The following is a 12,280-nucleotide window of genomic DNA, read 5'->3' on the forward strand; positions in this document are numbered from 1 at the left end:
ATGCAGTGTTTGTGGAAGTGATGTCATTTGTGCTGTCTTTGCAGAGCCGTGACCCTGTAGGACTTGTTTTTAACGCATTCTTGCCTCCCACTCATCAGTTCACCGGCAAAATAACCTACTGAGAAACCTGTATGTTGTTCCAGGGTCCCCCCTAGAGTGGTCACTCTGGCAAGATACTTTCTCTGGCCCCACCGATTTTGGAGTTGCCAAATCAGCGCAGGTGTTGAATATCAACCATTTCTAAAGACTATTTAGATGGCAAAACACGAAGTCCAATATACAGGAAAGCAAATTTCAAAAACATGCAAATACAAACCACACTAGGTCTAATTCCAGTTCAGTCAGTACCTACAAGCTTCCTGTGAACAACAAACTACTTATTTTGCTTTGGGGGACATTGGACTATTTCACCATTATAAACCAATTCAATCACACACACATCTTCAATGTACAATGTAGATGTTCCAGTATGATAGAAAAATTAGCCCAGGCTCACGTGGTTCAGTGGGTTGAGGGCCAGCCTGCAAACCGAAAGGTCGCGGGTTCAATTCCCAATTAGGACACACACTTGGGTTGTGGGCCAGGACCTTGGTTGAGGGTGTGCTAGAGGCAACCAATTGATATTTCTCTCCTTCCTTTCTCCCTCCTTTCCCCTCTAAGGAAAATAAAAAATACTTTAAAAAACTGCTCCTCTTTCCAATTTTAAGAAAATTTTGGAAGTATATGGGAATTGTTTTTAAATAAAACTTAAGCCATTTTTCATAAGTGAGATTTTATTGGTTGTTCTGAAGATAAGTACACTGACATTTCAATTTGTACACAATTCTTAACATACGTACCAAAAATGTAAAATCATGTAGTTATGATTCTTTTCTGAAGTTATTCCAGTGACTTTCCAGCTTAAAATTTGGGGACTAATTTCCTTATCTTATTAAGGATACTCTTATGTATCAAGTACCAATATCTGCAAATGCTGATACGCTGTTACATCAAAGCCTGACTAATTCACAATTTAATATATATACTACATAATCGAATTTTCAATCTTTCACAGCACATTAACGAAGTTACTAGGAAAACTGGACTACCACAACAAGATGTTACAGAGTGCACAAAGTTCTGATGGGGGGCAGCCAAGATCAAGGAGTGGTTTTCTTTAGGAAACACTTCTACCAAAAACATGAGAATAGAAGTAATTTAAAATGTTCGAGACATAGTAAATGCACAACTGACTCCAAATTGCCATTTAGTATGCTTTGTGTTATAGGATATAAAAACTACCCCCGTCTATGGAATGTTTAGCCGGCACCCAAGACAATCAAAGCCTCCCATATTCAATATCCCACTATTTTCTGGTTGTACCAAAAAATAAACAACCAGCAAATGATTTCACCTCTTAAAAAAAACCATTTACACTTAAAAAAATGGGATGAGGTGGAATTCCCTCCTTCTTAAAAATGTTTCTAGAGCTACTAAAAAACTTGCATTTACAAAATAGTTGATAAAAATATTCCTCTGGATTGTACAAGAAGGGAGACAGGGACCACTGATAAGACATGATATATGATATTAATCAGACTTGGCTTCTTTTTCTCCTGCTTCATCCGAGGCTGGACTCTGCAAATAAAATAAAAAAAATAATGACTAAACATTTGGTTTCTGTGTTGTTGCTTTGATCTTTGAGAGCTTTAGCATTTCACAGCGTAAGTTTTATTTATATATATATTAAACTACGGGTGTTAAAAACAGTCCATCCTCATTATTTGTAGGTTCTGCATTTGTAAATTCACCTGCTCATTAAAATTTATTTGTAATCCCAAAATTGGTATTCACAGCACTTCCATGGTTGTGCACAGACACAGACCACCAACCACCGGAATCGTCCAACACGCACATTCCCAGCTGAGTCCTTGTGTCAGCTCTGCTACTGTAAACAAGCATCTTTTTCACGCTCTATTTAGCGCCACACATTTCATATTTTGTGTGTGTTTTGCCGATGTTGTGATGTGTCTTATGGAGAAAGTCCATGCGGGATAGCTTCATTTAGGCATGAATTACACTGTTTTTTTTTTTTGGGGGGGGGGGGGGGCAAGCTCAATGCTAATGTATCAACAACATATATCAAACAGAAACATACAGAAAATAAGGTTATATACTGATCACTTGATGAAATATTGTCATAGGTGTTGCAGGAATCTAACCCTGTATTTTCCCTATTTGCAACTGTTCAGTATTCACAGCAACCTTATAAAATATAACCACCATGAACAACAACAATCAACTGTCTTTTGATAACATATTAGGTTAGTAATATCTTCTTGTATCACACAGTATTTGACGTGTGCTTATAGCTAGGAATTAAAAAGTAAATTGTGATTGCAAATTTCATAATTTAAAAGCAAGCAGATGATTACACTAAAATTTACCCTATAAACAGAAAAGTTGAAAAACCCTATTTTCCTCATAGCTTAAAAGAATTCAGATTAAGAAAGTAAACTTAATTATCCTGTACACTAGTTATTTGCTTATTTTAGTTACTTTTTATTTGCTTGAGCTAAATTATTATTTAGTCCTAGACAACTGGCCCCTTTTAGGAAAAATAAACCAAATGTGTTAGAAACAAAAATGGTAAAAATGTGCCAAATGAAGGGAATAGATTTCTTTAAAGTTTAAAGCAATATCCAGAATATAAAAACAAGATTGAAACAGTTCTATAGATGTCAATTTGAAAAACAGAAAAGACTTAAACTCCTGATGTCGTGTGAAAGAGAAACGAGTGCTATACCAATTAGTAAATTAAATATTCTTTACACTAATGAACCCCATGTACATCATAGATGATCCACCTGTTATTGATGAAATTATGAATACATTAGAATTTCTTGTTCACGCACTTAAAAAAAATAAACTATTTACATATACATGTTTTCAAGTATAATCTAATTCATAAAAATAATCTGTCCATACACTCAGGGTTATTCCACAAAACTTTCAGTACTATAAAAATCAAAGACCATCTTATCAGCTACATGAAAGCATACAATTTATTATCCACTGTTCAGAGTTAAAAACCAACAACACAAACACTCCAACCTCCTCGTTTTTAGTTTCTCCGTTTTCCGCAGGTAGGTCTTCCTTAGGCTCCTGGTTAGCCACTTCGGCCTGTTTTCCCTTTGCTCCCCTTTTCCCTTTCGTTTGCACCTTTTTGTCTGCAGACTTGTCCTATGATAGAATAAGAATATATTTTAAGCACTAACTCTAAACTATTGATGTTTTCTGACTTGCTATAGCGTTTCCACAAAAAGTGCACTGTTAATGCTCTGTCACACGTCAGCCCGAGTTACACGACACATTTTTTAAACGAGCTACCTTAAGGGCCACCCCCAGTAATCAGGACAACCAAGTCTAAGGAGAACTGTAACAGGACTTGCCTATCAAACTCTTATGATGACTTGGTCATCATAAAGCCCAAACACAACTTTTCCCAACATCTTCCCCATCACCCACTATTCTCCGAATTTCCACATGGCAGAACAAATGAGGTAAAGAACAGTGGGAGGAATCTCTTTCCCCAGTAACTCCGAAACTGAACAACAATCAAATGGTCAAATGTCCACTGTCCTGACAAGACATTTAGCCTCACAAGCAAGCCCATTCACCTGAAAAAAGCACCATGTTGTAGGGTCAGGTTGACTATCATGTAATGAGTAGCTAAAAGGATCAATTTTGAGTTTATCGTTATCATTTAGGTGTTTGAAGAATCTGAAAGCACACATATTAATTAGTATGATGATAACATAGGTTCAAAATTTAAGCCACTTTTAAAGCAATGTAAAACAATATTTCTGGATACCATCCATCAATGGGGAAAAAGCTTAATGAACATTTTAATATTTCCTAAAAGTAAAGAAATTAAGTTAGGTCAGTAGTAAGTTGTATGAAGACCCCTATCAACACTGACCACTTGAGTTAAATGGCCAGAGAGAGGCAGGTAGGTCTCACAAGCATCCATGCTGAGGAGGTAAAAATCAGTGCAGTGGATTCTGTACCAGCTGGGGCATTCCATACGTAAAGACAGCGTGGCTACTAACAATTCTGTATCTTTAGGACAAATACTAAATTATGTAAACCAACACATTTGCAGTGACACTGCTGCAGATGTTGCTGCCATGAAATGTCACAAACGCTCCTCTACTTAAAAACTATTGTTTTGCGATCTTGAGAGTTCTCATTGATTTCACAACCACTACTGTAATGACATAAAAATATAAAACCTTAAAATTGGAAATACAGTATATAGTAATGGCTTGGGCTGAAATAATACCACCTTTAAAATGATCCAAGTCAGGAGCACACAGTGGGATACATACGCTTTGAAAACACCATGTGTAGCCTGTAGTATTGGCAATCAATACTTCAAAAGTTTTACCTTCTGTTTAGCACTTTAAACAGAGCAATTATGAAAACAAATGGATCAATTATAAAAACAAAGGTGTATTTTACAAATTAAAGGGGGGGAAGCCAACAACTCCCCTTTTTCTTTTGGAAAAACTCAACTGACAGATTTGCTCTGTGAGGAGCACCAACATTAAGACTTACCTGTTGACCCCCTGGGAGGAAGCAAAATGTTGGTGTGTTAGATTTTATGTCCTAAACTGGAGTCACCAAGTTTGAACTGTTTCCACTAAAATAATTTTAGGACAGATCAAAACATAGACAGAAACAGGCATGCTATTTCAACCAAATCAGTCTATTAAAAAAGCAGATAAAAGAAAGATGGGTAATAATACTACGTTGTTCCTGTAGACATTTTCCAGAAAGATCCGCCATTTTTCCCCCGCCGCCATTTGGTCCGTATACAGACAATTTCCGCATTTTCTTCTTGGTGTGGGAAATTCTAAGTTGCCATACTACTTTCATACCTTCCTTGAACCCCGCCTTAAGTTAAAATTTTTGCACTCAGCTCTGTACAATATTTAAATAAAGTAACGAGGGGGGGAAAAAACCCTTTGTGGAATTCTAAGCTTCCACCTACGCTTTCAGGAAAGGCATGACAGCAATTAGGGACATTTTTTTGAGGAAGAGCCTGCAAATACCAAACTTTCACTTAGTTCCGAGTGAACAGAAATGAATCACACCATGAGTTCCCTCTGAAGCACATGGAGAGCTTAGCACAGTGGTTTCACTGCTGTAACCAAAAACAAAGCTACCGATGATTTACATATATTCTGCTTTTCCAAAGACCTGCAATGTGAATAATGCAATCATAAATCTACTCCAGATCAACAACCGTCACGATGAAATGTTACGACAAAAAAAAAAAAAAAGATTCAGTCAACTTCTTCACGTAACTGCAAATAAATTACATTTAAAAAACAGTTACGTTCTCAGGGAACACAGCTCTTACCTACCCACACACCTGAGATACGACCCCCCACCTTAGTTTGTGAACTTTACAAGCAAAAACGTCAGGAGTACCTTTCTCCTGGCCCCATTCCCAGCTCCACTGTTACTGTCCAAAGAAACACAAGCATGCAACCACAAACACGCACCACGTGTACACAACACAAAGAATGGGTTTCCTTGTAAGCCCACATTAACATTTAATATTTTCAGTCGTCTTGTCTCCTAACCTCTGCAGCAGCATTAATGTCACATTGTATTTCCGTACGCCAAGGCAGTTATATCTGTATTTTACCCAGACCTCACTCCCCCCCAATGTTTACTTATTAAAATATACTGCTGAACAGAAAAAGTGAAGTTCCTACATTTCCGGAGAATGACATCTATTCATCATTTTGAGTCATTCCAAATGCAGATGTTGGTCGCTGGCCACAGCGTTGTATGAAGGGAAAGTCCCGCGCTGAGCAGTAACACTTCAGCAAGACACGGCGGGCCCCAGGTAAGCTTGATACCTACCTTTCCAGCCGCCTTTTTTGGCTTGGTTTCCACTTTTGCAGGAGCGGGTTTCTGAAAGGCAAAGGTAGCACTGAGTTTCTTCACTGGGTAGGACCCCACCGGAAAGAAACGGGTCTAGGGCTCGCTTTACTTACAGCTGACAACCTCGCAGATCTCCTCTTGGGCTTTAGGAGAGAAAAGGAAAATGAGCGAGGAATGCAGAATGCAGCTCAAGCGGACCCCTCCCCCCCAAGGCCGGGGAGCAGGGTGCTTACCTCCTCCTTCGCCGCCCCCTCGGCGGAGCTGACCTGTGGAAGGAAGCACACCACGAGTGGGAACTACCCGCAAACAAAAGTGCCCCAGCGCCCTGCGCGCCCACCCGCCAGAACAATGCCTGGCCGCGTGACGTCAGGGGCTTCCCGCCGCCGCGTTCGAATCTCCCACCCGGATCTTCGGGCAGCCGAACGCTGCAAACCACGGCTCATGAGGCCACGGGGCACCCGCCCGCCTGTCGCAGGCCTCGGGGTGGCCCCCGGGCCAAGCACCACCGTGGACGCGCCAGGCCTGGGCCTTGCAGAGCGCCGCGGCAGGCCCGGGCAGCGGAGGGGGCGTGTGCGGGCCGCAGTCCCGCTCACCTTCCTCTTGGGCATCGTGGCGGTGGGGCGGGCGCGTGCCGGGGGCCTGAGAGCAGCGCCGCGCGGGGAAGCTTCGCAGACCCGGACTGCCTGGCCGATACTGCTGCTCCCGCGGTCCAAACTGCTCGGACCCGCGATGGGGGCGGTGGGAGAACTGGATGAAACCGGATTGGAAGCCCGCCTCCTCCTCCCCCCGCATCCCCCGGCCGCTTGCTCCCCCTTTTCGCCAGGCGGCCGCCCCCCTCCCCTTCCCATTGGCTGTAGGGCCCACTCCGCCCGCGGTCTGCGCCCCGAATAGGTGAGGCGGGCCGTCACTCGACCACTCCGCCCCGCCCCCGCTCTGGGGGCCCCCACTCCCGCCTGCCATCTCGAGGCCCCAGACCCAGGCGAGTGGGGCGAGGGGGGCGGGGCCTCAGTGGCCGCTCTCGCCTCACGGTAGTTTGAAGTCGAGCCGCAAAGTGCGGTCTGCCTGCCGATTGGTGAGCGCTCGCCACGTGGTCTCTGAGTGGACCCCCCCCCCCACACCTGGGAGTACGCCAGGTCTGCATGCCAGAAACATCGGGTACATTCTGTGCACGGTAAATTACGATGAAACAGTAAAAACCTCGTAGACTGGGAAGGGGGCCACAATGGATTCAAGTACGAGGTCACTTCTCCCACCCCAGTCGACAGGAAAGGAAATTGAGGGTCTCTAGCTTCTCAGGCCTATGGGAAGCGGGTTGTAATGCGCAGGCGCTGAAAGGGAGGTCGTGGGAAGGAAAGCGAGAGCGGGCAACTCGCGAGAGGCCACTGCGCAGGTGCGGGTCTTTGCGACGTCTCCAGATTGGAGGGTGGCGCTGGGTGATGTCCCCTTGCTAGGTTGTTTGGGGTTTGCTCTTTTCTCGATTGTTTCTCTTTGATCTTTTCCTTCAGAGGCCAGGCGTGCACGTGGGTCGACTCAGGAGCCTTGTGTGTTCCTGGCCCCCACTGTCCCAGGACGTGTCCACTGGCAAACCCTTGGGCCTGCCTGCCCTTCTTGCAGCTGAAGTGAAGTGGGCAGTGTTACCACCCAGCTGCTGCCCGGTTTTAACCAGCTGCTCACATAAGCACCATTTAAAAGTGGAGAAAGGGCTTCAGATTGGGGGGTCGGAGCTTGGAATCCCGGAACCAGTGAGGCTGCACGTTACCCTGTCCCTCTAATGAAGAACAAATCACGTTTAAAAGACTGAATTGAGTTGGGTTATTATAGAACAAAATTTTAAACGGAAAATTGTCAGCTGGAATTCTTGGGAGGGGAAGAAACGTTAGACTACTTTGAATCCAAAAGATTGGAAATAGACCAAATGTCGATCGTTTGAGAGGTTCGGATAAATGATATATGGCGTCTTCACCTAGTGGAATACTGAGCTACTGAAGAAAAAAAAATGAGGCTCCTCTTTACCAAAGAAGTGAATTTTGACAACTACAAATCAGACTGTGTGACTCCTGATCAATAATTCTAGTACCTTCCCTTCTCATTCAAGAAAGCCTGAAATCCTTGGAGTGGCTAATGAAGCCCTCTGTGACCTGGCCTACTTCCATGATCGTCACCGCGGCTCAGTGTTTCACCTTCTGAACCTCAAACACCCCTTTTGTCCGCGCCTTGTCACCTGCTGTTCCTCAGACCACTGCCGCTCTCCTCCTCAAACTCCTCTGGATCTTTGCACAAATGTCACCCTCTCAGTGAGGCCTTTCCTGACCTTTCAAGTTCAAATTGCAACTCCCTAACTCCATTCGCAGCCTTATTTTCTCCGTAACATTTATTGAATATATAGTTATATTGAAGATAAATTACACATTGATTGTACATCTCAGGAAGAATACCTAACAAAGTGGCTCCCGTGGTTGCTCCTGGAGAGAACAATCGAGGGCAACAGGGTAACATTAAAATTTATCTTTTTCTCTCTTCTTTCCTCCCTTGTCTGCATTAAAAAAAAAAATAACATCAGAGGGTACCTGGCACAAATACGTGCTGAGTTCCTGCTGTGTGCCAAGCCTTATAATAGGCCCTGGGGTAGAGAGATGGCAGACAGGATAGTACCCCAAGGATTCAGGTGGTAGTTTAGAGTAGGGAGAGAAAGCACAGGAATTGGCCATGTAAGGGAAAGGGGAGGCCACAGGCAGGGGGACAGCACATTCCAAAACCTGCAGACTTAGTAGATCCTGACAGCACCCCTGGACCATCAGAGTGGTGGAGATGGAGATAACGGAGAGTGGATGGTGAAGATTACAGGAGAGAGGCAAAAAGCAGCAGAGCCGCAACCTGCAGGTGTTTGATGCGAGGCTTAGGAGTTGGGCCATTATCCAAGGAGGGGAAGACACTGCAAGGGCTTAATCAAGGGAACGACAGTGCTGATGCCTGAACTTAACCTCATGAAGGCCTTTCACCCTTGAGGACTGAAGATGTACTAGGCTAGTACATCTAGGGTGACAGATGCATGGCCTACTTACTTGCTTTGGCCCAGATTTTTTTTTTTAAGTTACTCAAACAAGCACATGGAACAACGGGAACTCAGTAACAAAACTGGCAGCACCTTTTAAAGCTAAACACTCTATGACTCAGTCATTTCACTCCTAGAAGTACACCCAACAAAAGTGCTTACATCTGTTCACCAGAAGACAGGAAGTAAGATATTCATAGCTGAACTATTTCTATAGGCCCAACAGGGAGCAACCTAAATGTCCATCGACGGGAGAATGGATGAGTAAGAGGGAGACGATCAGCAATCAGAAAGAGCCATCTGGCACTACAGACAACAACGTGTGTGCATTTCACAAGCGCAATGTAGAGAGGAGGATGCCAGACTCCCAAAGATGCGAACTGTGATTCCATTTATATAATACACAAAGGGAGGCAAAACCAATCTAGTCTGTTAGAACTCAGACTAGTTGGGGTGGGTGAGGAGCTAGTTAGTGACTGAAGTAGAGGCCTCGAGGGAGCTGGTCATGTTCCATTTCTTGATCTTGTTGCAGTGCTCTGTCTACTGTGTGAATATTAATTGACAAGTATATGTGTATAAACACTTTTGGATATATGAGTATATCATCAATAAAGTTTAAAGGTCTTTTTAACCAACACATCAGAGTCAGAGGATTTCACATACAAATTCGACTCTTCAACTTCTGGCCTCCTTTGTGTCTGCATGCACTGGACCCTGTGACTTTTAGGAGGCATCCCTTCTCCAGTTTGCTGTGGTGCCAGTCCGGCTGATTTTTCTCACCTGTTTCCTGCCAGGCCTCTGGAGGCATTTCTGGTTGTGATGCCCATGTGTCAGTGCTGTGCCATACTGTGTCTCCCAGAGCCGTCTTGTCTGTGTCATGTGGATGGAAGGTAAAAGGAGCCTAGATGTGTGACAAGTTTGTGAGCAAAGGTCTGAGGGATGGTGATGGTCAGGACTCCTGACTGCCTGCTGGTCACCACTGTGTTAGAAACTGAGGCTGCTGCAAAAGGATGAGATGTCAGGCATGGAGGTGAGAGAACACATACAGGTCTGATGCAGGAGCTGTCCTGCTCACCCTGCTGAACGAGTTGACCAGAAACACTGGCGCACAAAGAAAGAGCTCAGTGGTGACCGATAGATGTGGAACTCACCATGCTGCAGGTGTTTCTAGCCTGCCTGCAAATTTTATGGATATATGACCATAGAAGTAATTGTTGTTAGATGATATCATTGGAATTATTACTACAAGCTTTCCCTTCCAGCAGTTCATAGTCCTGGTTGTTATTTTAGAAAGAACATTACGCCTAGGCTGGTGTGGCTCAGTGGATTGAGTGTCAGTCAGCGAACAGAAAGGTGGCCAGTTCAACTCTCCATCAGGGCATGTGCCTGGATTGTGGGCCATGTTACCAGTTGGGGGTGTGCAAGAGGCAACCAATCAATGTTTTTCTCCATCTCTTTCTCTCTCCCTTCCCCTCCCTCTAAAAATAAAATCTTGAAAACAGGAAGAACATTAAGCCAGCTAGAAACTGATCATATTATTCTTTCCTGCTCGTGGGAGAAGCCTGGCTTTCCAAATATGGAAAGGAAATGTCTTAGTCTGTTAGGGCCGCTATAACAAAAATACCATAGATTGATATTTATAAATAACAGCCATATACTTCTCACAGTTCCATGGGCTGGGAAGTCTAAGCTCAAGGCACTGGCAGATTTGGAGTCTGGTGAGAGACCACTTCCTAGTTTATAGAAGGCTATCTTTTTGCTGTGTCCTCATGTGGAGGGAGGAGGAAGGCAGCTCTCTGGGGTCTCTTTTATGAGGATAATAGTCTCATTCCTGAGGCCTCCACCCCGTGACCTAATCACTCAAAGGCCCACCTCCAAATACCATCATATCAAGAGGTTTCAACTTTTGAATTTTGGGGGAACACAGCCGTTCAGTCTAGAGTAGAAACACTTCCTACATCTCTTCCAGATCACTCAGCTTCTGTGACCTGGAAGGAGAATTGTCTTCTCAAACGGGCAGCCATCTCATAATATTTTAGACTTGAGCAAAAACACTGTACTCCGATGTTAAACGGTACTTGTTCTCTCCAAAATGGCATTGATACAGAACAGAACTGGGGCAGGGGTGCAAATGATATACTATTACCAAATGGACCCACCCTTGTGCTCCAGGGGTCCCCTACCCCGTGCTAGGTTTGCCTTGCCCGCCACCAGGGAAAGACGTCTCTCAATGCCAGAGATTGGTGAAAAGGAAAGGGATTATTTATTTAAAGAGTTATACGAACTTAAGAGTAATGACTTAATGTTTTCATTGAGATCCCAAAGTCCTCTGGAATACCCACAAATACAGTCCGTCCTTCGTCTCTGCCCAGTCCCGGGTACCATATCTCAGGAAAAGAAATAGAAGTCCAGGGTTCTTCTCTGCCCAAGGCGAGTGTTCCCAGAAAGGCGCCGCATGGCTGCTGCGCCTGAATTTAAACCCCAGCACCAATCTTCCTCTGCCACACCATTTCCGACTCCTCCCACAATTGGCCACAGCTGCCAGCATTCCTGTATTTCTCCAGCTTTCCTGGGCTGCCATAGTAAGTCCGGGCAGGTGTGGCCCTCTGGTGTGGAGCCAATAATCTCCGAGCTCTCACGCAGGCTCTGTAACCAGGGGGAGTTGCCTCCCAGTTTACATCCTGGGTTGAAGTCACTCCCATCCCCCTGGCTCAAAGCATGGCCACAGCTGTTTAATGTATCTATGAAACCAGTTAAAGGTTATAGATAATGTTAAATGACCATGCCAGAGGTTAGCTGCAAACCTGTTGCTATTCAAAACAACTCCCAATGGCCCTGCTCCATGCGTCCCATCCCCAGCTCAGACTTGTGGGGGTGAGGAAATCCTATATATATATATATTTTTTTCTAGTATTTCCTGGACACCCTGAGTTCTGGACCCCATTACAAATCCCTATTTGCCCCCCCCCTCCTTTGGCTGTACTGTATTACAACATAAAAGAGTTTTGTTTCCTTGGCTTGTGTGAACTCTAAAAGCAGAGGCAATGGCATAGATGAGTTCAGCTGACATGGTTTGAAGGCTGGCCCATTCATAAAGAGACAGGAGGAAGCTATCTCAACTTTGGTTAGATGTTGCCTCACAACTGTGGTTTGAAGTGTTGGCCAGAATAACAAAGTCAGGAAAAAAAGTTAATTTTTTTTTTTACATTTTTCAAATAAAAAAAAAGATTTCTTTCTGAATCCTTTTTCAAAAGCACTGTAATTGTAATTTATGTAGAATTCACTTTA

General features: G+C 44.0%; 1 protein-coding gene across 2 annotated transcripts; it reads right to left on the minus strand.

Moving 5' to 3' along the window:
• Positions 1-741: 741 nt before the first annotated feature.
• Positions 742-6,803, minus strand: HMGN1 (high mobility group nucleosome binding domain 1). Of its 2 annotated transcripts, none has more exons than XM_028505155.2 (6): positions 6,534-6,803; positions 6,174-6,206; positions 6,054-6,083; positions 5,920-5,970; positions 3,094-3,222; positions 742-1,617 (listed from the first exon to the last, which is right to left on the minus strand). In XM_028505155.2, the coding sequence occupies exons 1-6, from the start codon at positions 6,786-6,788 to the stop codon at positions 1,570-1,572; spliced, it is 546 nt and encodes a 181-aa protein (XP_028360956.2). In that variant the 5' UTR covers positions 6,789-6,803; the 3' UTR covers positions 742-1,569. The 2 variants fall into 2 exon arrangements, with proteins under 2 accessions (XP_028360956.2, XP_035873334.1); XM_036017441.1 differs by having other exon boundaries at positions 3,077-3,222.
• Between the last annotated feature and the right edge of the window lie 5,477 nt (positions 6,804-12,280).

The sequence above is a fragment of the Phyllostomus discolor genome, chromosome 2, assembly GCF_004126475.2.
Source record: "Phyllostomus discolor isolate MPI-MPIP mPhyDis1 chromosome 2, mPhyDis1.pri.v3, whole genome shotgun sequence".
NCBI lineage: Eukaryota > Metazoa > Chordata > Mammalia > Chiroptera > Phyllostomidae > Phyllostomus > Phyllostomus discolor.

What these genes read in the sequence shown, in the direction of transcription:
- HMGN1 (XM_036017441.1), bottom strand. Translation starts at nt 6,788, where the DNA reads ATGGGAAGGGGAGGGGGGCGGCCGCCTGGCGAAAAGGGGGAGCAAGCG. An exon ending in AGGGGGCGGCGAAGGAGGAG is followed by an intron (nt 6,084 to 6,173) that starts GTAAGCACCCTG and finishes TCTCTCCTAAAG; the next exon opens with CCCAAGAGGAGATCTGCGAG. An exon ending in GATCTGCGAGGTTGTCAGCT is followed by an intron (nt 5,971 to 6,053) that starts GTAAGTAAAGCG and finishes TTTGCCTTTCAG; the next exon opens with AAACCCGCTCCTGCAAAAGT.